Genomic DNA, 25,643 nt, shown 5'->3' with positions numbered 1-25,643 from the left:
TTCCCCACTCCTGTAAACAAGTCAGTTCCAGATGTTCCACCCAGTCAAAAGGAACAAGCAATACTAGAAATCCAAATGTTGCTAAGAAAAAGAGTCTTCCAAGAAGTCCCTGCAAACCAGAGAGGATCCGGAACTTACTCAAGATTCTTTTTAGTTCCAAAGAAAAAAGAGCACTGGAGACCCATTTTGGATCTCAGCAATCTAAACAAATCTGTAAAAAAGACCAAGTTCCAGATGGTGACACTGCAGTCAATACTTCCATTCCTGGAAAAAGACAATTGGATGTACTCTACAGAACTTCAGGATGTGTACCACCACATTCGAATGGAAAGATTATCCAGAAGTTTCTTGTGCTTCTGTCTAGGAGCCAGTCATTTCTAGTTTTGAGCTCTGCCCTTTGGTCTCACTACAGCCCCTAGTGTTCATCAAGCACATGGCAGTAGTGGTGGCTCACCTGAGATGCAGAGGATTCTGGGTGTTTCCATATCTGGATGACTGGCTCATAACCGCCCCAACCAGGCATCTTCTGCTGCAAGCCAGGAGCTATACCTTTCAGCTTTGTTCCTCCCTAGGTATTACCGTAAACCACGAAAAATCTGCTCTAGAGCCATGTCAAAGCTGAGTCTTCATAGAAGCAGAGATAAACACAGCTACACTTGTAGCAAAACTCCCACAAGACAGAGTAGACGATCTCTGCCATTATGTATTATTGTTAATCAGGAAGACACAAGCCTCTGCAAAACTGGTTCTTCAGGTTCTGGGGAAAATGGCTGCATCAATTGTACTCATTCCCCTTGTCACCATGCCAGCCCAGCTGTCTGGAATTTTGTAAATAATTCTAGGTCATTTGTGAATATTGATATGATTTATACAGAACTGTATGTTACGTACTGAGCTAAAATTTAACCACAGCATGCCCTGCTGACTTAGAGCAGAACTGCGTATAAACTGTATGCATGTGCAAATGAATGTTTTAATAGTAGAAACTAGAATATACAGAGTTAACTTGCAAAACTTCAAGAAAATAAGTTGAAAATGAAGTGTTTTACGATTATGCTATAAAAGTTAGTTTCAATGCAGCAAGGAGAGGATGTCTAGAACTAGGGTGCCTTCTCATTGTTTTATATGTGTTTTATTGTTTTATGTCCTGTAGCAGGCACACCATCTGAAGGTTATGTATTTTCACAGAGAGCTGCTAAATTCTGCTAGTCTCTGACAAAAGAGGTTTAGCTTGGAGACTGATGTCAGGTGACAAAAAGTGATGTCATCCAAGCTGACCCAGCAGTGATATTCAATATTAATTTAAGAACTCTCTCAGAGAGAGACTGGGCATTTTGTATTTTGTCTTGGACCTAGCAAGAACAGCCACTCATCATCACCATCTGCACTTGCCTTGCTCTGTAAAGTAAGATTTAGGGCATAGTATCTCTTTTAGATATAGTTAGGAATATAGTAAAGATTAGTTTAGATGTTTTCTGTATTTATTTGAGACTGTTCTGCATTGTTTTATTTTATTTTATTTTATTTAACATTTGTTGACCGGGAATGTTGTTTTAAATACTTACTGTGCTTTTGAACTCTGAAGTCACTGTGTTGCTTTACTGAGTATTGTCTTGCTCTTTTATTATTTATTATTAAATATATTCAAACCTATCTTTGTGGCTGATATTTGTGAGACATATTTAAGTTCTTAGAGTACTTGCATAGCTATTTGGTAACACTGTACAGACCACTCCAGTAGAATTGCTTGGTCAAACTACCATTTGGATTAATAGTAACATTACACAGTAGGATTGGGCACCCTTTGTTAAGGGGCTTATAGTAGCTCATAAGGGTGGCTGGTGGCAGCTGGAACTACCTTATAGTGTGGGCAAAAGGGGGCATAGGTAGTAAACCCGTGCCAGCCTTTCCCAGGTGTGTGTGTGTGTGTGTGTGTGTGTGTGTGTGTGTGTGTGTGTGTGTGTGTGTGTGTGTGTGTGTGTGTGTCAGCTACTTGGGCAGGGCCATGAAGCACTGGTTTCTACAGAGAGAGTGCTGGAGGTCTTGGATTGTCCACTCGGCTGAAATCTCAACCCTATAGCTGTGCCACTGGGGAGTCTTATTGGAGATCTGGAGAGAGAGGGAGAAACCAGCCCCAGATTGACTGTGATTTCTGTGTGCTCTTAAGGGAAATTGCACTTTACTGTGTGCATAGTTGTCATCCTCCCATTGTGTACATCCCCCACTGTTGCCAGTGGTGAGGATTGAGGCTCATCGATTACTGAGCCTGTGTAGGGGCATCACATATTAATTGGTGGACAGTGGTGGGATATCCACATCACATATTAATTGGATGACAGTGGTGAGATAGCCACATTACGTATTAATTGGCTTGTAGTGGTGTGGATATTGAATTCCTGTAGCCTGTGTACAGTGGTCACTGAAGGTGTTTGTACTCTCAGTCAGCCCTACAATGAACATTCAGAGTTTCACATCACAACTGTATTTTTTTTTTGTTAGCTAAGATAGCTAGAGAGAGCAGGCAAGCATGCCTGCAGAGGAGTATGGCACCTGACAAAGAGCCAGTTGGATGAGATGTGCTAGCTAAAGGACTGGTGCATGCCAAGCTAAAGCAGAAGTTATTGTAGCTTTGGGCACAACTGCATCACAGGCCAGTAGTCAAGAGGACAATGAGGCTTGCCTTGGAGATGTACAACTCAGAAAATGGACAGCTCAACCTTTCCACAGAGGACTTAAAAATCCATCTAGAGTTGGAGAGACTTGAGTTGGAAGCCGAGAGTTTGGAAATAAAAGCAGCAGAGAGACTGAGACATCTAGAGGCTGAGGAAAATAAGAAACTGAGACACCTGAAGGCTGAGGAGAATGAGAAACTGTGATGCCTGGAGCTGAAGAGAATGAGAGGCAGAGGCAACATGAAAAGGAGATGCTGATTCTTTGCCAGAGTCATGGAGGTAATGGAGAAGAAAGTAACCGAACCCCAGAAACAGCAAAGGTCAGTAAATTTCTTCCACAATTTACAGAGGAGAATAATTTTGATAGTTTCATTCATATGTTTGAAAGGGTATGTTAACAGTATGTGACCAAGGGCTCTGGGTATGGTTCCTGACCCCCTTACTCCATGGTAAAGCTGTAACTGCTATTTCTAAATTGTCTGATACTGGTTGCTTAAATTATAATACAGTCAAAAAGTGCTTGTTAGAATGCTTTATGTTAACACCTGAAGCTTATAGGAAAACGTTTGGTGAGCATAAATGCAAGGGAGATGAAAGTGTGTGTGAATATATTGCTGAACTAAGCACTTATTTTCATAGGTGCGTGAGTGGATGTCAGGTCACCACTTTTGAAGGGCTGGCAGACATTCTGGTGAGGGAACAAGCCCTTAACACACTGCCTGAGGACATGAGAATCTGGTTAGCTGATAGTGCAGTACTGCAGATGAGTTGGGGAAGAAGGAAGACCTATACCTAGCAAGCAGGGCATCCCTGCACAGGAAAGGGACACCCAGTGCTGCTCATGAGTCTAATGGAACCCATGGTGGGCATCCCAGACTGCCTCAACAGAGTCCGCCAATAGCAGAGGAAGCCACTAGTCCAGGTACACATCCAGGACCAAGGGTTAAAAGTTTTAAATGCAATCAGTGGGGCCATGTAGCATATAGATGTCCACGGAGGAAGGGGGAAGAACAAAAGGTGGGAGAGTCAGTAAGTGGGAATGACAAGAATGCCAGCAGTAAGTTGTCTCGAAACTATAAGGGTACCAAACTACCACAAGAGGTTATATCCCATAATAGTGGGATGGGGAAGAGGCCACTGCTAAGAGAGACAGCCTCTGACCTAACCATTGTGAAGCCTGCAGTGGTTAAAGAGGAGCACTTCTTGCTTGGGCAGTCTACTCCAGTCAGAGCTTCAGGAGGGATCCTATTCCAAATATCTTTGGCTAGGGTTCACCTTGACTGGGAGGGTGGAAAAGGAAGCCAGAAAGTAGGTGTATTTGAGGATATCCCTGCAGATGTCCTGAGAGGGAATGATTTAATCCAGTACCTTGTGTGCATGCAGTTACATGCAGTCAGGCTTGGAGACAAACATGTTGGTCTGGTAGCCTGGGGTAGACCCAGACAGACTGCACACCTGTGGCCAAGACTGGTGAGGTGGTTACTTCAGGGAGAGAGCTACCCTGCAGCACTGAGATTGAAGATAAGCCACAGCTGCTTGTGAGTACTGATGTTCCCTTGGACAGAGTGACTGTAAGAGCAGAGGTGAGTGGTAATATCTGGGCTGACAGTGAGGCACTGCTGTCAAATACCAGACTTCCTGTGAAGGGGAGCTTCAAAGGGTTACCAAGAGAGAGTTGAGTCAGGCTCAGCTCTCAGACTCAACATTGCAAGACCTGAGGGACATAGCTAGTGAGGCACCTAATTCTCAAAGGAAGGAGGAATCTGTATACTGGGACAAAGGCTTACTGTATATAGAGTGGATCCCTGAGGGAGGGCTAGAGGGTGATAAAATACAGCAGTTGATAGTGCCCAGAGCCTACCATCTGGCACTTCTAGCCATAGCCCATGATATTCCCTTTGCAGGTCATATGGGCATAAAACATACAAATAGATGCATTCTTCAGAACTTTTATTGGCCTGAGATTTCCAGATATGTTGCAGGGTACTGCAGGACCTGTGAGCAGTGCCAAAAGGTAGGCAAGGCAGGAGATAAGGTGAAAGTTCCTTTGATGCCTTTGCCTGTGATTGAGGAGCCATTTCAGAGGGTTGCTGTGGATATTGTGGGGCCTCTGAGTACACCGAGTTCCACAGAAAAAAGTATATCCTAATGGTAGTAGATTATGCTACCAGATACCCTGAGGCAGTGGCTGTGTCCTTCATTGAGGTAGAAAAGGTGGCAAATGCTTTGTTAGAGATTTTCATCAGGGTAGGTTTCCCAAACGAAATACTGAATGACAAAGATGCCAGCTTCATGTCATACGTGCTGGTTTGTCTGTGGAAGCACAGTGGGGTGAAGCACATGAAGACCACCCCCTACCATTCCCAGACTAATGGTCTTGTTGAGAGGTTAAACTCTACATTCAAGACAATGCTATGGGCATTTGCAGACCAGTTCAAGAGGGAATGTGACAAATATTTGCCCCCATCTGTTGTTTTCTCCAGAGAGGTTCTCCAGAAATCCACAGATTTTTCACCCTTTGAGTTGCTGTATGGGCATAGGGGGAGGGGACCTCTAGATATGATTCAAAATGAGTGGGAGGGTGAGTGTGGATCCCACAAGGAGTCTGTTGTGGCATATGTCCTAAACCACAGGACAAGGCTCTGGGAGCTGATGGACTTGGCTCAGGGGATCCTGGCAGAATCCCAACAGCAGAAAAGGTCTGGCATGACAGGAATGCTCAAGCTAGAGAGCATGCTGTAGGGCAGCAGGTAATGGTTCTCCTTCCTGTCAGACACAACAAGCTGAAGGCAGCTTGGAAGGGACCCTACAAGTTAGTAAGGAAGGTCAGTGATGTTAACTACATGGTAGAACTGCTATGCAGGAGGCAGGGGCATAAATTCTACCATGTTAACATGATGAAACCGTACCATGATAGGGAGGCCCTTGTGTTGAGTATTTGCAGTGGATGGCAGGAGGAGTCTGAGGGAGATCTGGTGACTGATCTCCTTAGTGAGTCTCGAACTGACACCTCAGTGGAAGAGGTAGCAGTGTCCCAGCAGTTATCCCCTACCCAAGTTTGAGAAATCCGAGCAGTGTTACAGGTGTTTGGGGACATGTTCACTGGGAAACCAGGATGCACCCGCCTGGTCCAGCACCATGTGGATACAGGACTCCAAAGGCCTATTAAGCACGCCCCTTATAGGGTGCCTGAGAGAGTCCAACCGACTTTGAGGGAGGAGATACGGGAAATGCTGGAACTAGGGGTAATTCAGAAGTTCAACAGTACTTGGGTCTCCCTAGTGGTGCTGGTCCCAAAGAAGGATGGCAGCACCAGGTTCTCTGTGGACTACAGGAGGAAATTAAATAGTCTCACAGAATCAGATGCTTACCACATGCGTAGGACAGATGAAGCCCTAGGGCAGCTGAGTGGGGCTACGTATCTTCCCACTGTTGATCTTACCAAGGGTTACTGGCAGGTGCCCTTGACTCCCAGTGCTAGAGAGAGGTCCGCCTTTGTGACTCCTTTTGGCTTGTATGAGTTCATGAAGATGCCCTTTGGGATGAAAAATTCTCTAACGACTTTCTAGAGGTTGGTAGATAAGATCCTAACAGGAGATGTTGCCCTTGCTTACCTAGATGATATTGCCATCTACAGCCATTCCTGACAAGAACACCTTCAGTATGTCAGGGAGGTGCTGGGCAGACTACAGAGGGCAGGGTTGACAATTAAGCCCAACAAATCTCAGGTGGGTATGGCAGAGGTCTCCTACCTGGGACATAGAGTGGGGAGTGGTAAGATCAGGCCAGAACCTGCCAAAGTGGAAGCCATTCAGGTTTGGCTTACCCCTGTTACCAAAAAGCGCTGAGGACATTCTTAGTTACAGCAGGGTACTACAGAACATTTGTCCCCAATTATAGTACCATAGCTGCTCCCCTCACAGACCTGATAAGGTAAAACAGGCCACATAAAGTAGTGTGGACCACAGCATGTGAGCAAGCATTCCAGAAGCTTAAAGGAGCTTTGGGAGGGCCCCCTGTGTTAGCCAGTCCAGATTACAGCAAATAATTTGCTTTGCAGGTGGATGCTTCAAACCATGGGGTGGGGTCTCTCATTAGCTAGGTTTCCTCAGATGGAGAAGAGCACCCAGTGGTATATCTCAATCGTACGCTCCAACTCAGGGAGGAATGCTTTGCACCTGTAGAAAAGGAATGCCTAGCCATAGTGTGGGCACTGCAGAAACTTTGGCTTTATCTGTATGGAAGGAAATTCTCTCTAGTTACAGAGCACAATCCGTTAACATGCCTACATCGAGCCAGACAGCAAAATACCATGTTACTAAGGTGGAGCCTTGGGTTGCAAGCATATGATATGACAGTGCATCACCGTGGGATTATGATGCCAGCGCAGACGGGCTCTCATGACAGGGAATGGGGTAAGGTCTTCCCAGATAGGCTCAACCCTGTCACACAACATTTATCAAGGGTCACTTGAAAAACTAGCTTGAGTTTTTGGGGGTGGAAGAAGTGTCATGCTGCCAGCCCAGCTATTTGGAATTGTTTCATTAATCTAGGTCATTTGTGAATATTGATATGATTTATACAGAACTGTATGATATGTACTGAGCTAAAATGAAACCACTGCATGCCCTGCTGTGCAAATTTATGTTTTAATAGCAGAAACTGGGACATACAGAGTTAACTTGCAAAACTTCAAGAAAATAAGTTGAAATTAAAGTGTTTTACAAGTGTGCTATAAAAGTTAGTTTCAGTGCAGCAGTGAGACAGGATGTCTAGAACTAGGGGGCCTTCTGCATTGTTTTCTAAGTGTTTTATTGTTTTATGTCCTCTAGCAGGTACAAACATCTGAAGGCTATATATTTTCAAAGAGAGATGCTAAATTCTGTTAGTCTCTGACAAAAGGGGTTTAGCTTGGAGACTGAAGTCAGGTGTCAAAAATGATGTCATCCAAGCTAACCCATGTAGGAGAAAATGGTTCTGGAATCATATCACAGAGACTTTGTGAAGAGAGAGACTGGGCATTTTGTATTTTGTCTTGGACCTAGCAAGAATATCCACTCATCATCACCATCTGCACTTGCCTTGCTCTGTAAGTAAGATTTGGGTCATAATATCTATTTTAGATATAATTAGGAATATAGTAAAGATTAGTTTAGATGGTTTCTGTATTTATTTGAGACTGCACTGCATTATTGTTTTAAATACTTCCTGTGATTTTAAACTCTGAAGAAACTATGTTGATTTACTAAGTATTGTCTTATTCTTTTATTATTTATTATTAAATATGTTTAAACCCATCTTTGTGGCTGATATTTATGAGACATATTTAAGCTGTTAGAGTACTTATATGTATATTTGGTAACACTGTACAGGCCACTCTAATAATCTTGCTTGGTCAGACTACCATTTGGATTACTAGTAACATTACACAGTAGGATTGGACAGCCTTGTAAGGGGCTTATAGTAGCTGAGAAGGGTGGCTGGTGGCAGCTGGAACTACCTTTATAGTGTAGGCAAAAGGGGGTATGGGTAGTAAACCCGTGCCAGCCTTTCCCAGGTGTGTGTGTGTCTGTATATCAGTCAAATAATTTTTACCTTGAAGCTGTAGCAGTGAATATGCCTGTTATACCAGGTGCAGAGAATATTGTTGGAAACCATAGGGAACACAGTTCTACAGTTAGAAAGAAGGCAAAATGTGTTTTAGTTTTACCTCAGTTCATTAGTTTTTTTCCTTAAGAATGCTCACAAAGCTGTCTCTTCATTTCCATCTTTTGGTGCGTAGTGTCTTGTTAGAATGTGCTCACTGCAGTGAACTGAAATTTGTTCACTGCTGTCTTTCGTACTTTGCATGTTTGCAAGTTACATTTGTATTACTAAGTTGCTACTGTATGGTGGCTGTGTTACCATATGGAAATGAACCTCTTATTTGTCACATGTGCAAGTGCATCATTCAGTTTGTCTTTCCAAATATAGGTACCACAGGAGTAAGGCATTTTACTAAGACTGTTGTTAAATATTAAAATGCAAACAAACCTGAGGTATTCTGAGATGGTCTGTAATTTTTTAATTTTTGTAACATTATTTTACATAATTTGATTAGAGTAGAATCACACACTTTCCCATTTGTCTGTCATTGTACATATTCTGGAATATGAGTAGAAGACTGTCACTCCTAGGAAGAGGTACTAGCACCATGTTTTTCGGCCCCAAAACTTGGACCGAACCACAAAAGGAGGGGGAGTATTAATATTCGTCAAAGATACCCACACCTCCAGGTTGGTGGCACAGCATGAAGCGTCAGAGACTATCCATGTGGTTAAAACTGCCTTCCAGTTTGTAGCGTGCTACGGACCACCCTCCCAAACCCAGGAACCCCACTCTGCCTTCCTGAGAACACTGGAAAATATGAAGGTCTCTCCAAACACCATTATATTGGGCGACTTCAACTACCCAAACATAGACTGGGAGCATTACTCTAGCTCCAACACCCTAGCCCAAAGGTTCCTAGAATTTATGAACTCAAATGCTATGGAACAGCTTGTTACCACTCCCACAAGAGGGGAAAACATACTGGACCTGATCATCACCAACATGGGAACTCTATGCTCCAGACCAGAAGTGTATCCCTCACTGGTAAGATCAGACCATAAACTAATCTCACTAGATATCCACATCCCGACCCCACCCCCTGCCCAGAAAACCACAGTTAAAAACTTCTCTAAAGCAAATTTCACACTCCTCAAAACCGAGGTGGAATCCTTCAAAGCCCCCAGGCCAGTGGAAAATATGGCCCAGACCGCAGAATCCTTTGTAAACGCATTCTATGAACACCTTCAGGAATGCATGGATCATGCAATCCCAAACAAAACCAAGACCCAATCCTCCAAAGGCAGACGTCCTGTCTGGTGGACCCCAGCCATAAACAAACTATACAATAGAAGGAGGAAGCTACTACATGATAGAGCAAAATCCCAAAAAGGGAAGGCATCTCTGATCAGTATTAGCAAAAAACTACGGGCACTCATAAAATCGTCTAAGGCCAGCTTCGAGAGAAAAATTGCACAGGACACTAAAGATAATCACAAGGCTTTCTTTAGTTATGTTAGGAACCTGGGTGGTAATTCCCAGATATGCTCAGAATTAGTCCAAAATGACAAAAAATACACCAAACCCACAGACATTGCCAACATCCTAGCTGACATGTTCAGCGCAAACTTCTCCCCCCCTTCCCCACCAAAAGGGCAAATATCTATCCCAGCAGAGTGCTGCCCCCCTGACATCTCAGATGCTCAGGTAAGAGCTGCCCTCTCCAAAGCAAAAAACACAGCAACAATGGGACCAGATGGTGTCCCGGGCTGCGTCCTACATGAACTCCAAGAGGAGCTAAACCCAAACATAAAACTACTGTTCAATCTCAGCCTTACTACAAGATGTGTACCCAAAGAGTGGCGTACAGCAACAGTGGTCCCTCTCCACAAAGGTGGTGCCTCAACGGATCCTGGAAACTATCGCCCCATAAGCCTGACTAGCTTGGTCTGCAAAGCTATGGAAAGGATCATCATGGACCTCATAAATAAAGATATTGGGGACCTACAGACACTGGATCCTACCCAGTTCGGCTTTGTTAGGGCAGATCCTGCCTCTTAAACCTGGTCGATTTCTTTGAAACAGTCACCAAGGCCATTGACGAGGGGAAGGTGGTCCACACAGCCTACCTGGACCTCGCAAAAGCCTTCGATACAATACCCCACTCGGGCATTATAGATAAGCTCACCAGCTTAAATATAAACCCCTATGTCACTAGATGGGTTGCAAACTGGCTCAAGGACAGAACCCACATGGTTAGAATTGCTGGAGCCATGTCAGACTCCAAACCAGTTACAAGTGGCGTCCCACAAGGCTCAGTCCTGGGACCTCTCTTGTTCAGTATATATTTCTCGGAGGTACAGGCCAACACGGAAGGACTGTGGCTGACCAAGTTCGCAGATGACTGCAAACTGGGTGCCATAATCAACTCTCCAGCCGACACAAGCATCCTACAAAAGGGCCTCATAGAAACAGACAACTGGTGCCAGAACCATGGCCTCAAGCTAAACGCCAAAAAGTGTATAGTCATCCCCTTCGGCAAAAACAAAGTGCCCACAAATTACCACACAGATGGTAATCCATTAAGTATGGAAGAAGTAATTAGGGACCTGGGGACCCAAGTTGATAGCAATCTCTCATTCGACAACCACGTGGCCAAAGTGGTTAGAAAATCATTTTATATAGCCCACCTAATCATGAAGGGATTCACATCTAGATCAGGGGAGGTCATCGTGCTTCTTTACTCATCCCTCATCAGGCCCATAATTGAGTACAGTGCCCCTTTTGGGATGTACCTTACCAGATACCTACAGCAACTGGAAAGACCCCAAAAGTACCTCACCAAGAGGATCAAAGGGCTCAAATAGATGCCATATGCTGCCCGGTTAAAGAAACTCCAGCTCTACTCGGTGGCATACCGCCTGCTCAGAGGCGATCTGTGCCTTTTTCCCAAGCATATTACTTTTTCTTATAAAAGATATCCCAATTTAAAGGAAATTTTGAATAGAAAACTGGAAGTTATGGTAGATAGTAATATTGGGATGTATAGTTGTGGTAATTGCTCTGTTTGTGACAAAATTAAAAATATGCATGGAATGAAAATAAATGGAAAAAAGTACGTTGCTTTTGAGAGATTTGATTGTAGGTCATCTGGTGTAGTATATATTTTAGGATGTGATTGTGTTCCACCTATGTGGTACATTGGTCAAACAACCAGAAAGATTAAGATTCGCATTCTGGAGCATTTGGGTGACATAAGGAGGGGAAATTTGGAAAGCCCTGTAGCTGCTCACTTTTGTAACATACATGATGGTAAAAATGACAGCTTTAGATTTAGTGTACTTGCTAGGCCCCATTTGTGTAAAGGGAATTTTAAAGCGGCTTTGAATAAGCTTGAACAGAGAATGATTATAGGGTATCACACTTTATTTCCTAAGGGAATGAATTTGGAAATTTAATGGAATTTATTGCAGTCATAATTTTGAACATATAAAGTATTCGTTAAGAATTGTGAATTTAATATTAAGTACAAGAAATTTTGTAACGTTTGAATTAAATTTAGTAAAAAGTGATTTATAAGGCATCACATTGTATTTCCAAGTGAAATGAATTTATAAAATTGATGAAATTCATTAATATTGTAATTTTGACTATAATAGAGTATTTATTCCATGTTTGTATTTTTGTAACACACATATAAGAAATTTTGCTCAAAATAAAATAATGTATTCTTTAAAGTGATTAGGGAAAAAGAACAAAAGGAAAGAATATTACATTTGAAGTTTTTTGGTATAAAAATGTTTCAGTGTTGAATGAGTTAAAAATGTTTGAAATAATTAATTGTTTAATTAATTGATTGATGCATATATAAAAGAACACTGAAAATGCTTGAATGTGTCCCATTGAAGGCGAACAGCTGAGGTACCAGGACAGACTGAATAAAGATGGATTAATGCCACTTCTGTGTTCTTTCTCTGAGTGTTTCATGGTGTAATCTGAAGATCCTGACGTATAAAGCCATGTCCAACCCGGAATTAATGGACATGCTGCACCTCAGAAAATCCAAATCCCATCGAGCTACGCGCTCGAGAGACTTGAACCTCAGCACTGAAATAAATAGGACATGCTGGAGGGACAGATTCATAACCCAGAGGCTCCCTTCACTCTGGAATAAAATCCCAGTCCAGGTTAGGCAGAGTCCCTCATTGACTTTCTTCAAGAGGAATCTTGATGAGTGGATGGGAGATCGTAGATTTACTCCGGGTATCACTTCTGTGTCACTGTTAGACAGATGCACAGTATACTAACCTCGAAAAAGGGCATAGCAAAATTCATTTTAAAATGGGTGGCGAAAGCCAAACTCACTCTGGCTAGGCTTGTAAATGCCCTAGGGTAGATAGCCTAGTATGAACCTATGAACCTATAAGAGGGGTAACGTTTGGGCTCTTAATTCAGATTGTTAAGACCCAAAAATATTCTTTTTTTGTACTTAGTTTTTAATTTAGCGTTTGTATTTTATGCATTTGTAAATACATTTATAAAGCTATTTTATACAATAAAAAATAGTATAAATTAGAGGACTTAAGTCCAGCTTTATGCATTTATCATAGGAGCTGAGAAATAGAGGATAAATATTAGCCAACAGCATATTTACAGTAGTAAGGCCATCTAGCTATCGGTGTCTTTTGGAATGTGTACACTTCCCTTGTTTTGTATGATATTTCAACTTGTATTATGGGCATATTCGTAGTTGTTGTTTGACAGGGAAACAAAAGGGATTGAGTTGCAGCAAAAGATTAATGAGAATGTCATATTTGGTTGCACAGACTACTGCTGATCGGTGGCTTTGAATCAAATGAAGATGGAGCATCTAAAGCAACCAGCTGTGGCCTAACATCTTGGAGAGTTCTGTCGGGGTCACCTTATTATAAACAGGTCACTAGCTATGAAGATGATGTCTGTGCAGTAAGTACCTTTCACTGTACTTTTAGTGGTATTTCGGGATCTCTCAAAACATAATAGTTTGGAGGCCTGTATTCAACAGTGAAGCAATGCCTGAGACTCTTATGTTTATTTTTTTTCCAGAAACATAATTTCGTCATACTTGTATATTAAATTGTTTATTCGTGCATTAAGCATTTCATTTTTACTTAATCTGCATTATACAGTTTTATAAAGATGCACAGCACTGTAATGAAGCAGTTAATCGGTATATTATAAATTAATGATTATAGTTTTTATAAAAAAAAAATATTTTATCATTTCCTGCTTAGATAAAAATTTTATTCTCAGACTGAATTCTGCAAATTCTCTGTTTAACTATACTACACTAAACACTATAGGAAATATATGTGTAAATTTCTTGTGAAATTATTTTATGTAATGTGCTTCTGTTCACAGGCTCAGAGGAGAAAAGGTTTACTGAGGATGGTCAGCTTTAGATTTTATGGAGGACGGAAAAGGGAGCAGGTATTTACGTTCATTGTGTTTAGGTCATACATTTCAATATCTTCTTATGAAGTATTATTCATAATGCACTGTTACCACCTTTTTTTTAATATTCACTTGACAAACCAGCATATACATTTTGTGTTGTATCCAGTTGGATGGATTTCTGTTATAAGATGCACAGTGTTTTTGTAGTACTTAACTAGGTCTCTGTTATACTGTAAATGAGCTGTTTCTTTAGCCTTCATACTACATTTTGTTTTAACTTTCCATTTCTCCTCTCATTCCTTTCTTTCATTGAGGCAGAAACCACAAACTAAAAGAATAGGAGCCAGATTCAATAACACCTACACTGAGTGTACATGATCTGTATTCAAGAACATCCCTACCACATTTTCTGCGCTTTCTAATCACTCAGAAAGATTACACTAAGTGTACATGTAGCCTATACTTTGTGGTAATTTGTATGAATACCCTTCAGTATTTAAAGCTGCAAGAATATCAGTGGGAAAACTAAAATCAGGAGGAAGACGGTGTGAGATATTCTTGTGTTGTCTGTTCACTCAGAACTGTGTATATTTAGTGTACACGTAGTATAAGCTTTATTGAATCCCAGGGTAGAACTTTAACTAATTTTCTGGATTTTTTATCTATATCTCTTAGTCCATTGTTGTATATTTAATAATTCTGTTACTGGAAAGGTTTAGATCTTTGTTGAAATTAGAAGTGCTAGGGCATTTGCCATCACAGTTGAGATTGTCACGAGAGATTCAGTCACTCATAATTTGAATTTATTTTTCAATTTTCTGTTTTATCATTATTTATTTATTTTACAGGATAGCACAGCTGCTGCTTACATTCCTTCCTGATGCCTTGGGCATGAAAAGCATTACTCTTCTTTTGAATTAGTGCTGACTGTGTAAGAGAGCATTTGCTTTAGAGGCCCCTCATCCTATAAAGGTGTTTTTCCTGCCTTTTTAAAGACTGTTACAGACACAAACGATAACTGGTTGACATCAGAATGTATTTCTTTAGGTGAGATGCGGTTTCTGTCCTTTCACTATAACTTTATTTCATTCTGAAAATTTTCTAATTTCCTTTTTCCTTATTTTTTTTCTGATCCCTGGATGTGTTATGCTTTTTGTTTTAGCTTAGTCTATAGCCTCCTGACATATCTTCTGTTTGGAAAATGGCAGTGTTGTTGGTAAACTCTGTTTACCCATCTTTTCAATCTCTGCAACACCTCTTTTGAAATTAGCTGGATTGTTGTATAGTTTGATGTCTTGTTCTCTGTCTGATCTTCTCCTGTATTGTTATTGGCTGCAATGTTGTAAGGCTGCTGTTAGGAGTTAGATTACAAGCACATGGTCCCATTTCATGATGCAGGGAGCTTTGGAGAAGCAGACGGGGAGGCTAGGAGTGACTGACTGATATTGGCTTGGGTATCTTTATAGAAGGGAGACCACAAGAGCTGCTGTATTCACTGACACCGTAAGGAGGCTGAATGTCATAATGCACTGCATGCAGTTATTGGGCTGTAATCTGTGCTTGTTGTTGTAGCTGGATCAAGCTTGCACATGAGTGCATGTACTCCAGAGGAAGACATTGCAGTTTGTGTTTCAAAGCAGCCACTGTGTTTGAGGACTAGCATAAAAATCCACAAATACTGTGTCTCACTGCTTGTGTGGAAGCAGTGTGTTTCCTTGGCTTGTGGACAATTCATGTCCATCCTTAAGGGTGTTTAGCTCCTGTCTGTGGGCTGACACCAGACCCTCAAACTATAGAGGTAAAGGTACTCCTGGACTTTCAAAAAAAGGTAGTAAAAAGGTATTGTTGGTTGACTTAACATATTGACCACATGTCTATGTTCATATGTCATTAGTAGGCTATTGGCCCAAGAAACATTTTTAAGCCTAGTCAAGCTTACCCCAAATTTACCAAAATATTACTGACATTTTTCAATACCCCAAGGAATTTTATGTTTACAGCACAGGTTTGTACACATCGTGTTCACAGGCTGACCCTGTCCATTAGGAACATAAGTGCCAAACCTGGAGTAAATTTGTAATTTCCTATCTATTGTTCCAAGTTACATTTGAATAAGTTTTGGACAAGTTTCTTCACTTGGATGAAAAGCCTGTTCCAGAGAAAGGGTAATCTTTGAGACACATACCTGTCCCTCCAACATGTCTGTTTGTGTTAAAGATGAGGTTTAGGTCCTTAGAATGGGTATTCCTGATACTAGTTGTTTTACAGATGTGCAACAAATCCATCAGTGTGAAATAAAAGGAGGACTTGTTGGCTAGGCAGAGACTGCTGTGCAGCAGTCTGTGGGAGACTGAGATCAAGGACAGAGGGTTTGATAATGGGACTTGTTTACTCTCTATATTCCTTTTTCCTGTACTTCATGATCTTGGAGTCAGATCGTAAGCAGTAGCCCAGGTCATGACAATGGCCCCACTCTTGATGTGGGACAAACTAGCTAATTCAGAAATTCTCACTTACCCCCTGTGGAGGGTTAAGTCTAAAAGAAGATGAGGACCACCTCGAGGCAGTCGTATGGTGGAGGTCTTGTGAACAGAGTCCCATGACAACTCTGGTATATCAGGCTTTGCTGGCCCCTCTGCTTTGATGTACCTGTGGGAGCAAGGTTTGTTAAGTCTCGTTTTTTCTTTTTGCTTTATTTCATTTATAAAATGAGAAAGCAAGTACTTCCCTCGAAGTATGGGACCAGCTGTCCAGCTATACTAGTTGTTCATTCGATGGTCTTCGTTGGTAAAAAGGTCTATTGCTGAAGCCTCGTTCAGAGTAACTTTTTGTTTCAACTGGAGTTTCTCATCTGTGAAAAAATTCATAAGACCATTTCTACAGTGGAGTCTAGGCAGTCAAAAAATATGCAGCTGTAGAGTTTTAAGATTCTTTATTAGTTTTCAAGAAGAAGAGATTGCTGCTCTGTGGGTGATGCCTTTTACAATAAGTTCTGTGCATTGCTGCATATTTCCCTTGAGATCAAGGACATAGCTGTAGGAAGCTTTGTGGTTGTTATTTGACTGAGAAGCTGTTTTTGTTTCAAATTTAGCCTTTGAAGTGTTAATTAACCATCTTAGCTGCCTGTTTAGATTGGTTGGGGGCTTTTAGTATGTTGGGCTTTGTTCTTTCTATGTTTGGCCAAGATTTTTTTCTTTTGCTGTGTAACTGATTGATGATATGCTTCTACCACTGTGGCTTGTCTTTTGAGTTTGTCTTACTGTTAACACAAGTGGGCACATCTCACTCTATACAGCTATCATTTTGACTGTACAGAGATTTTGTAAATGGCTCAGCGTATGCTGTGGTGTTTATTGGGTTTGGGAGTGCTTGGAATTTAGCCAAGGTGTCACTTAATAGAGAGAGGTTATCCTTGGAATAGTTCCTAAAGGTTTTTGGTTTCTCTGTGTCCCCAGATTTAATTTTTATTTCAATCTGTATTGCCTTATGGTCAGATCTGCCAAGCCAAGGACATTACATTGAGTGTGAAACATTGCTTCCCTTTGTTCGTGAATACAGAGTCAAGGATGTTTGTACCTCTGGTTGAAGAATGGACTGACTATTCAGGATGTTGGTATTAATAAAGTTTAGGAACTGCTGGTGTTGTGCATTAGAAGTGTTGTTGGATTCCCAGTCTGTAGAGGGGTAGTTGAGATTTCCCAGGAAGATCATATTGGATTGAACTGTGAAGGACTCTAATATTCTAATATATTGAGATAGGTAGTATAGGTTTCCTGGGACATCAAGGATGACCTATAGATTGCAAAGATATGATACAAAACCCTGTTTATGGTGAGTTGCTCATGTACGAGTTCCAGTGGGTCATGCACTTTAACTAGTCTGGATGTGTGGTCATTTTTAATGTAGACTGAGACTCCTCCACCTTTGGTTCCCTCCTGTGAAGTAGCTTGTGTAAAGATGTGAAAAGCATTATAACCTTGCTCTGCCGGGATACTCTCTGTGACTTTAAACCATGTCTACACAGATGTATACACTCTCCAGGGACAGGAACGCTTTCAGGGAGTGGAGTTTCTTGGTAAGACTTCTGTCATTGAGCACTACTACCTTCAAGTATTCCTTCATAGGTTCAGTTAGGTCAGAAGGTTTATCAGTTTGACATTGCCTAAAAAAGGCACTATGGAAGTGGAAAAGGTCTTAGACAATATCCAAAAGCCTAGTCAGGACAAGTGCAGACCATCCCTGTCAAAGCAGCATTGTTTGTCAGTTTTGTCCTACCAGGCCGTCAAATATTGTACCCCCTTGGATTGACAACAGAAGCTAAGCCAGTTGTTAAAATCAGTAATTTTCCATTGATGACATGACATCATCCTTGGAGAAGGTAGTATGCTGCTCAGTGCTAGGTTCATACCTGTCTGAGACACAAAATCAGTGAGATTGATCATGTCTCGCTTCATATAGTCAAGGGAGGTATGTCTCAGGTCATTGACACCCACATAAACTATGACAGAGTCATACTGGTACTTGTGGTTCAGTGACCTGAGTGCCTTTGTGACTTGGAGGATCCTAACCCCAGAAAGGCAGCTAACTGTGACTCTCTCCTACCCATTCTGATGAGGGGGGCATCGGTGTGCCTTGTTATAGAATCACCTATGATCAGGAAATTTGGCTCTGCACTGGTTTGCCTTAAAGCCTTAGCAGTAGAGGTACTGTATACAGTGCTACTATGTGTAGCTTTGGGTGTTATGTTTAACGGAGTGTGTACTTGATGGCTGAGGACCCTTTTTTTATTGTGCTGTGCAGGAGGTCCTAGTGTTTTACGGAGGCTAAATGAAAGTGCTTCAGCATAACTAGTTTTATATGTAGGGTCTTTACCCTGTGCAGTAGGTGTTGTGCAAATGTCACTGACAACCTTTGTAGGATTAGTTCATAAGTGTGGAGCATAACTGAACCCAGGAGCTACAGACCCATCAGTTTGACAAGTTTGACATAGAAAGGTGTGTGTGTGTGTGTGTGTGTGTGTGTGTGTGTGTGTGTGTGTGTGTGTGTGTGTGTGTGTGTGTGTGTGTGTGTGTGTTTCTTGTTGAATGGATCCAAGCCAGGGAACAAATTGCCAATGCCCTTGTTGACCATTTCCATGATAATCTACAAATACTGCACCCATCTCACTTCATGGGACAGAGCTGCGGATATGATCTATTTGTAGGCATAAGAAGTAAAGAAAGATGGTGTAGTGTGCTGGAGAGTGAAACTGAGGTTTTGAAACAAGAGGATGAGTCAAAGATGTGGACAGAGACTCTCAAAATAGTCAAGGTTGGGTATTTCAAATAGCCACTGGGATTAGAATGTAATAGCATCTATTCAAACAAAAATATGTTTAAACCATCCTCATACATGTTGCTTACTTATTTGATCCATCTACTGTGCCATTGGGACATAAACTGTTTTGATGTTACCATACAAGGAGGAAATGTAAGACGTATTTCAGATAGTTGAAATAACATTTCCTTTAGAGTGCTTATTTTAAACAATCCTATCTTGCTTTGTGATTTACAGTGGAGTTGACTGGTAAGAGAAGTTTTATTTGAATTTATATTTTATTTTTTGCCACTGTTTTTCACTGTTTATAGGAAGGAGGGGATAGCTTCTAGAGAATATTTTCTTTGATTTATATTTTGCTGTTTTTCTCTCTAATTTTCACTGTTGGTTGTTGGAAAGGAATAGGTTTTAGACAGACAGGCAAGTTGTAACCATCCCAAGGGACCTAGTCACCTGTATAGTCAGACAGACTTCCGAGAGGACAATCCAGAGCTTATCTAAACAGTCCTAACTTGGATTGTGATACTGATCTTTACTGTTAGAAAGAAGTGCAAGTGCAACTGCAAGTGATAGTGAATTAGTGAATTACAACTTTTATCTGACTTTCAGAACTTGTACGGTCAGAACTACAACCTTAATGTACTTAAGTTAATGTACTTTAGTTGTATATTGATTGTATGATTTTGACCTATAAAAGGCTTTTGCTATTGTATCACATGATCTTCTACTCTCTGCACTCTCCAACCTCTCCTTTTCCATACCTGCCATCAGTTGGTTCCACAGCTATCTACACGGCCACCAGCAGTCAGTTGTGTGGCACAACGATCTATCCCCTCGCCTCCCTGTTACTCTCGGGGTTCCCCAAGGCTCCATCCTTGGCCCCTTGCTTTTCTCCATTTTTACCAATGACCTGCACACTGCCACCAAACATGCCTCCCTCATACGTTATGCAGATGACGCCACTCTCATCTGCTCAGTTCCAACTCTAACAAAACTACAACAGAGATCACTCAAGCATCTTTCTCTTTTGTTGAAAGTTGGCTATTAAATGCTCAACTCCTCCTCAAGCCAAATAAGACCAAACTCCTCATCTTTCAACCCTCAAAATCTACCCCAAACATCCCCCATTTCAACATACTTGCCAAAGACAACACTTCCATCTCACCAACAGCCCACACTAAGCTACTCGGTGTACAGATTGACGACAAACTCAAATTTGACACTCACATATCACTCTCAATAAAAAAAGTCCACAAAAACTGGGTGCCTTGTGTAGAAACCAACAATACCTAAACGAACCAGCCAGAATCTCTACCGCAACTTCCCAACTAATCTCAACCCTACTCTATGCATCACCCATACTCACAAATCTTCGACAATTAGACCTAAAGAAACTCGAAGCCTGCTACAATAAAATTGCAAAATTTGCATCAGGGGACTCCCTCCGCAGTCACCACTGTGTCTCCCGTAGAAACCTAGTCTGGCTTGAGCTCCCTCAACTCCTACACTTAACCCACATTACCTTTGCTCATAAACTTGTAAACCACCCTCTTAAAATTCCCTCACTTCATACACTACTCCAACCCTACCAATCCTCCAGACCCCTGCACTCCTGCAACAAAAATCTACTCCAAGTCACCAAACCAAACAACTCTGCAGGGGTAGCACTATTCTCCTACTCCATAACCAAAATTTGGAACTCACTTTCCACTGCCATAACTACCCTCCCTTCCAGCAGTCTCTTCAAAAAATGCTCTTAAAGCACACCTAAAATCTCACTGGCTATGTCCTTGTCCATACCACAACTAACCCCCCCTTCTTCTGTACCACTAATTAGCTGCCAGCTCTACTATTAGCTGTCAACAGGTTATCAGTATTTCATATACTTTAACTAGCAGATGATTGCAGTACAATGTTTACTCTTTTCTCTATCTGAGAAATTAATACTATTAGGCAAATGTCTTGCACCTTATATTGTTATTATACTCTGACATATGTCATTACCTGTCAGACTGTGTCTTTGCTATAAATACGCTGTGTTTTTTTCCTCTGAAATGCTAGATTATACTTTTATATTATGTGAAATTTTGCTTGTCTGAATATATGGAGCCTTCCTTGTGATATTATACTCTGACATATAGGTCATTTCTCCTGTTGAACTGTGTCTTTACAGTAATTATACTGTTTCTTTTTTCATCTGATATGCTAGATTGTACTTTTATATTATGTAAATCTCATATGTCTGAATATATGGAGCTTTTCTCCCTGGGCCTCCGCTGAAAATAGGCATATACCCCGTTGGACTTTCCCGGTCAACAAATGTAAAATAAATAATGATTTTTCTCATATGAGTTGATTTAAGTTCTCTTTGAATTCTGTGGTTACTGATTTTAATTATTCTTTTCTTTTATACATTTTTATTCGTTTGAAGCTGAATATGGATTTTTTAAATTAGTATGCCATTAATGATTTGCTAAAGCACAAATATATTTTACAGTGTAATAAATGCTATGCATATTTATATGTAACATCTAATAACACTGGTGATCTGTGTTCCCTATGTCAAAAGTTGGATAATTTGCTTAGCATTATTAGAAGTAAATCTAGACTTCCTGATGATGATGATTGCACTTGTGCAACTGGCATGGCTTGGAGAACTGTTATATATATTAATGACTGAACTTGTGAGATAAATAATGTTAGGCAAAGAGCAAATAGAACACATTTAGGAAAAGATGCATCTGTTGTATGTAAAGATCATTCAGTCCCTATGAAACAAGATGATGCCCCTGATAACTTTGGAATTCTGTATGCAAGTGTTCAGCATTCTGAGGATTTAGATGGAAACAAAGAAAGAAAGGAAGACGTTTACAAGATATAACAAGGAAGAAAAGTAAACTGACAGTTGTCTGTAAAATAAAGAGAACAGTTACTAAAAAAGAGCACTGCTTTGCTATGTAACACACAGATTACAGGGAGTGATAACATTTTTCTGTCAAAAAAACTTCTGTCTACAGAAAAAGGCATCATTTTCAAAAAGAGAAAGTAGAAAAAAAGAGGCAAGGGGCAGGTGAAAAGGAGGAAATCAAAACTAAATGTGGAAGGATTAGTGTAAGAAAAAAGAAGAAAAAGACAATTTTGACTACATGGCTCAAGCTGTGGATGTACAAAGCCAGCTAGGTGAGAATTGTATGCTTGCAAATTTAATACGAAATGAAAACAGTGGGGTTAATAAAACTAATGATGATGAAGGCCATTCCTTTGTAACAATTGATAGATTAGGAGATCATCATATTTGGATGGATGTTGCCATGGTGCCAGTCACGCATGCTGCAAGATCATGGAGATGTAAAATTGAAAAGGCACTGCACGCAGCAGAGCTCATGGATGTTACTAAGAAATTGATTGAGCCTTACTGAGGGATATATTCTTGCAATGATAAAACCTGGCAAGAATGGTATATGCATAGATCCACAAGACCTGAATAAAGCTACAAAGAGAGAGGGTTGTCCACTTTGAGATATGGAATACATTTTTACTGGTGGTCTGAATAAGAAGTATTTCTTCGTACTTGATATTAATTGGAGATATTGACAGATAACCTTGATGTGAAAAGTTACATTGTATGTGCAGTCATGATACAGATTCCCTAAATTTCCATTCAGTGTATCGTGAGCATCTGAAGTGGTTCAGAAAGCTTGAATGTAGATTGAAGGACTAATGGCAGTGTTAATATTATTAGTGATGTACTGGTCTATTGCAAACAGAGAAAAAAAGCATGACCGATATAGTAAATCAGTTACTGAACAGACTGAGATATTAAAGCTGCTGTTCTGTTGCTGCCGTCAGAAATCTGATGAGCATTTACATTTATGGACATAATGCATTAGCTTTCAGACTTTATTCTGAAGCTGTCTAAAATAAATGCACCATTGAGAAAACTTTTCAGACAAGATGTATGTGGCAATTAAGTGAAGAGCAATAATTAATTGCTTATTTAATCAGTTGAGTACCTGCACTGTGAATAATTAATGCTAGTCAGAATAGTATTGGTGCAGTGATTTGGAAAGGAAAGACATATGTTGCCTGTGAAAAGATTTCATAACAAGAAAGATACAGTTGATAGAAAAAGTGTACACACCCCTGTTAAAATGCCAGGTTTTTGTGATATAAAAAATGAGACCACAATAAATAATTTCAAAACTTTTCCCACCTTTAATGTGAAGTATAACCTGTACAATCAATTGAAAAACAAACAAAATCCGTTAGGCGAAAAAATATATAAAAATAAAAAACCTGCAATAAGCTGGTTGCATAAGTGTGCACTCCCTTAAACTAATACTTTGTTGAAGCACCTTTTGCTTTAATTACAGCATTCAGTCTTCTTGGCTACACAACTGCCTTCAATTAAAGAGACTCTGATTAACCCCAAATAAAGTTCAGCTGTCCCTGTAGGATTTTCCTAACATTTACTCAGTTCCCTTTTACAGCAAAACCATGGTTCGCAGTGAACTTACAAAGCATCAAAGGGATCTCGTTGTTTGAAGGTGTCAAGCATTGGATATACCATGGAACACAGTGAAGACAGTCATCAGAAATTGGAGAAAATATGGGACAACAGTGATGTTGCAAAAAAACTGGATGTCCCTCCAAAATTGATGAAAAGACCAGATGAAAACTGGTTAGGGAGGCTGCCAAGAGGCCTACAGCAACACTGAAGGAGCTGCAGGAATTTTTGTCAAGTACTGGTTGTGTACAACATGTGACAATAATCTCCCGTATTCTCCATATATCTGGCCTATGGGGTAGGGTTGCAAGAAGGAAGTATTTTATTACATAGAAAAACATCCAGGCCCAGCTAAAATTTGCAAAACAATACATCAAGTCTGGTGAAGTATAATATTCTATTATATGAAAGCGCTCACAATATGTATTTTGTTACTTGTGGAATAAACGTATTTATTTTAGTTGGTCGTTCGTTCCTGGTTCACTTTCCGACACAGTGCTTCGGTGTTTTTTTAATACATCAAGTCTCCCAAAAGCATGTGGGAAAATGTGTTATGGTCTGATGAGACCAGGGTTGAACCTTTTAGCCACAATTCCAAAACGTACGTTTGGCACAAAAACAACACTTCGCATCACCAAAAGAACACCATCTCCATGGTGAAGCATGGTGGTGGCAGTATCATGCTTTGGGGCTTTAGTCAAGATGGAGGGAATTATGAACAGTTTCAAATACCAGTCACTTTTGGCCCAAAACCTTCAGGCATCTGCTAGAAAGCTGAAGATGAAGAGGAATTTCACCTTTTAACACAACAATTACCCCAAGCATACATCCAAATCAACAAAAGAATGGCTTTACCAGAAGAAAATTAAAGTTTTGGAATGGCTCAGCCAGAGCCCAGACCTAAATCCAATAGAAAATCTGTGGGGTGACCTGAAGAGGGCTGTGCACATGAGATGGCCTCGCAATCTGACAGATTTGGAGCTCTTTTGCAAGGAAGAGTGGGCAAATATTGCGAAGTCAAGATATGCCTTGCTGACAGACTCCTACCCAAGAAGACTGAATGCTGTATTTAAATCAAAATGTGCTTCAACAAATTATATGTTTAAGGGTGTGCACACTTATGCAACCAGCTTATTGTGCGTTTTTTTTTTTTTTTTTTTTTTTTTATATTTTCCCCATACAGATTTTTTTTTCAATTGAATTGTACAGGTTATAGGTCACATTAAAGGTGGGAAATGTTTTGAAATAATTTATTGTGGTCTCATTTTTTTATATCACAAAAACCTGGTATTTTAACAGAGGTGTGTACACTTTTTATATCCACTGTATGCTCAGAATGTAAAGGAGCTGCATTTAGTAGTGTATGGATATGAGAAGTTCCAGCATTTTGTTTATAGAAAACAAATTAGAAATGAGAGTGACTAGAAGTCATTATTGAGTAAATTCAAGAAGTTTTGGGGAGGCACCATCAAGGTTGTAGACAAAATTTTTTTCTTCAACATTACTGTGACTTGAAAGTGAGTTATAATCTGGCAAGTCTGAGGCATATAACAAATATTTTGAGTCATTCATAATTACAGGAGCAGAAGAGGATGTTCTTGAGATGGATTGGTAGATAACGGGGACATACTATTATTCATGATAGAAAAGAAGCTTAAAAGTTTTACTGATGTACTAAGGAACATCCAGAGGTGAACATTTGTAAAGAAGTAACCATGAAATGTTTGCTGCTGCAGAAAACTGACACTAGACAAGACATTTAGCCTTAATTTTCATTTTAAAAGTATAGAAGCTGCATATACAGTATTTGTATCAAATTGATAGTTCCAAATCTTTCGAGAAAAGAAATGTTGGGGAGAATACATGATTCTCGTTTAAGAGCAGTCAGGTGCAATATAACAGCATGCAATGTGATATTTTGGGCGGGAGTGTCCATATAAATAAAAAGTAGTTTAGAACATTGCTTTGTGGAATTTGTCGCATCATTAATTTACCAGAGGTCATGATAACTGAAGTAAAAGAAAACTAGCGTAAGACTGATGCAGATCTACTGATCGTTTCTAGTATAAGAGAGAATATCTGCTTAATACATGTTGATTACGACTTGAAGTTTCCTGACAGTGTTA

The 25,643-nt window shown here is 40.4% G+C and overlaps 1 protein-coding gene across 1 annotated transcript in view; it reads left to right on the top strand.

Annotated features, from left to right (window-relative positions):
* Window positions 1–25,643, top strand: part of NBAS (NBAS subunit of NRZ tethering complex) — a 3,380,746-nt gene that overhangs the window by 587,620 nt on the left and 2,767,483 nt on the right. The window contains exons 10-11 of the mRNA XM_044064792.1: window positions 13,085–13,223; window positions 13,659–13,727. Coding sequence (XP_043920727.1) covers window positions 13,085–13,223; window positions 13,659–13,727 — 208 coding nt within the window. The remainder of the gene's footprint in view (window positions 1–13,084; window positions 13,224–13,658; window positions 13,728–25,643) is intronic.

Source organism: Protopterus annectens, chromosome 1.part0, assembly GCF_019279795.1.
Source record: "Protopterus annectens isolate FY-2018-M chromosome 1.part0, PAN1.0, whole genome shotgun sequence".
In the NCBI taxonomy this organism is placed as follows: domain Eukaryota; kingdom Metazoa; phylum Chordata; order Ceratodontiformes; family Protopteridae; genus Protopterus; species Protopterus annectens.
The sequence above is the reverse complement of the archived record's forward strand: the minus strand, read 5'-3'. Positions and strand labels throughout refer to the sequence as shown.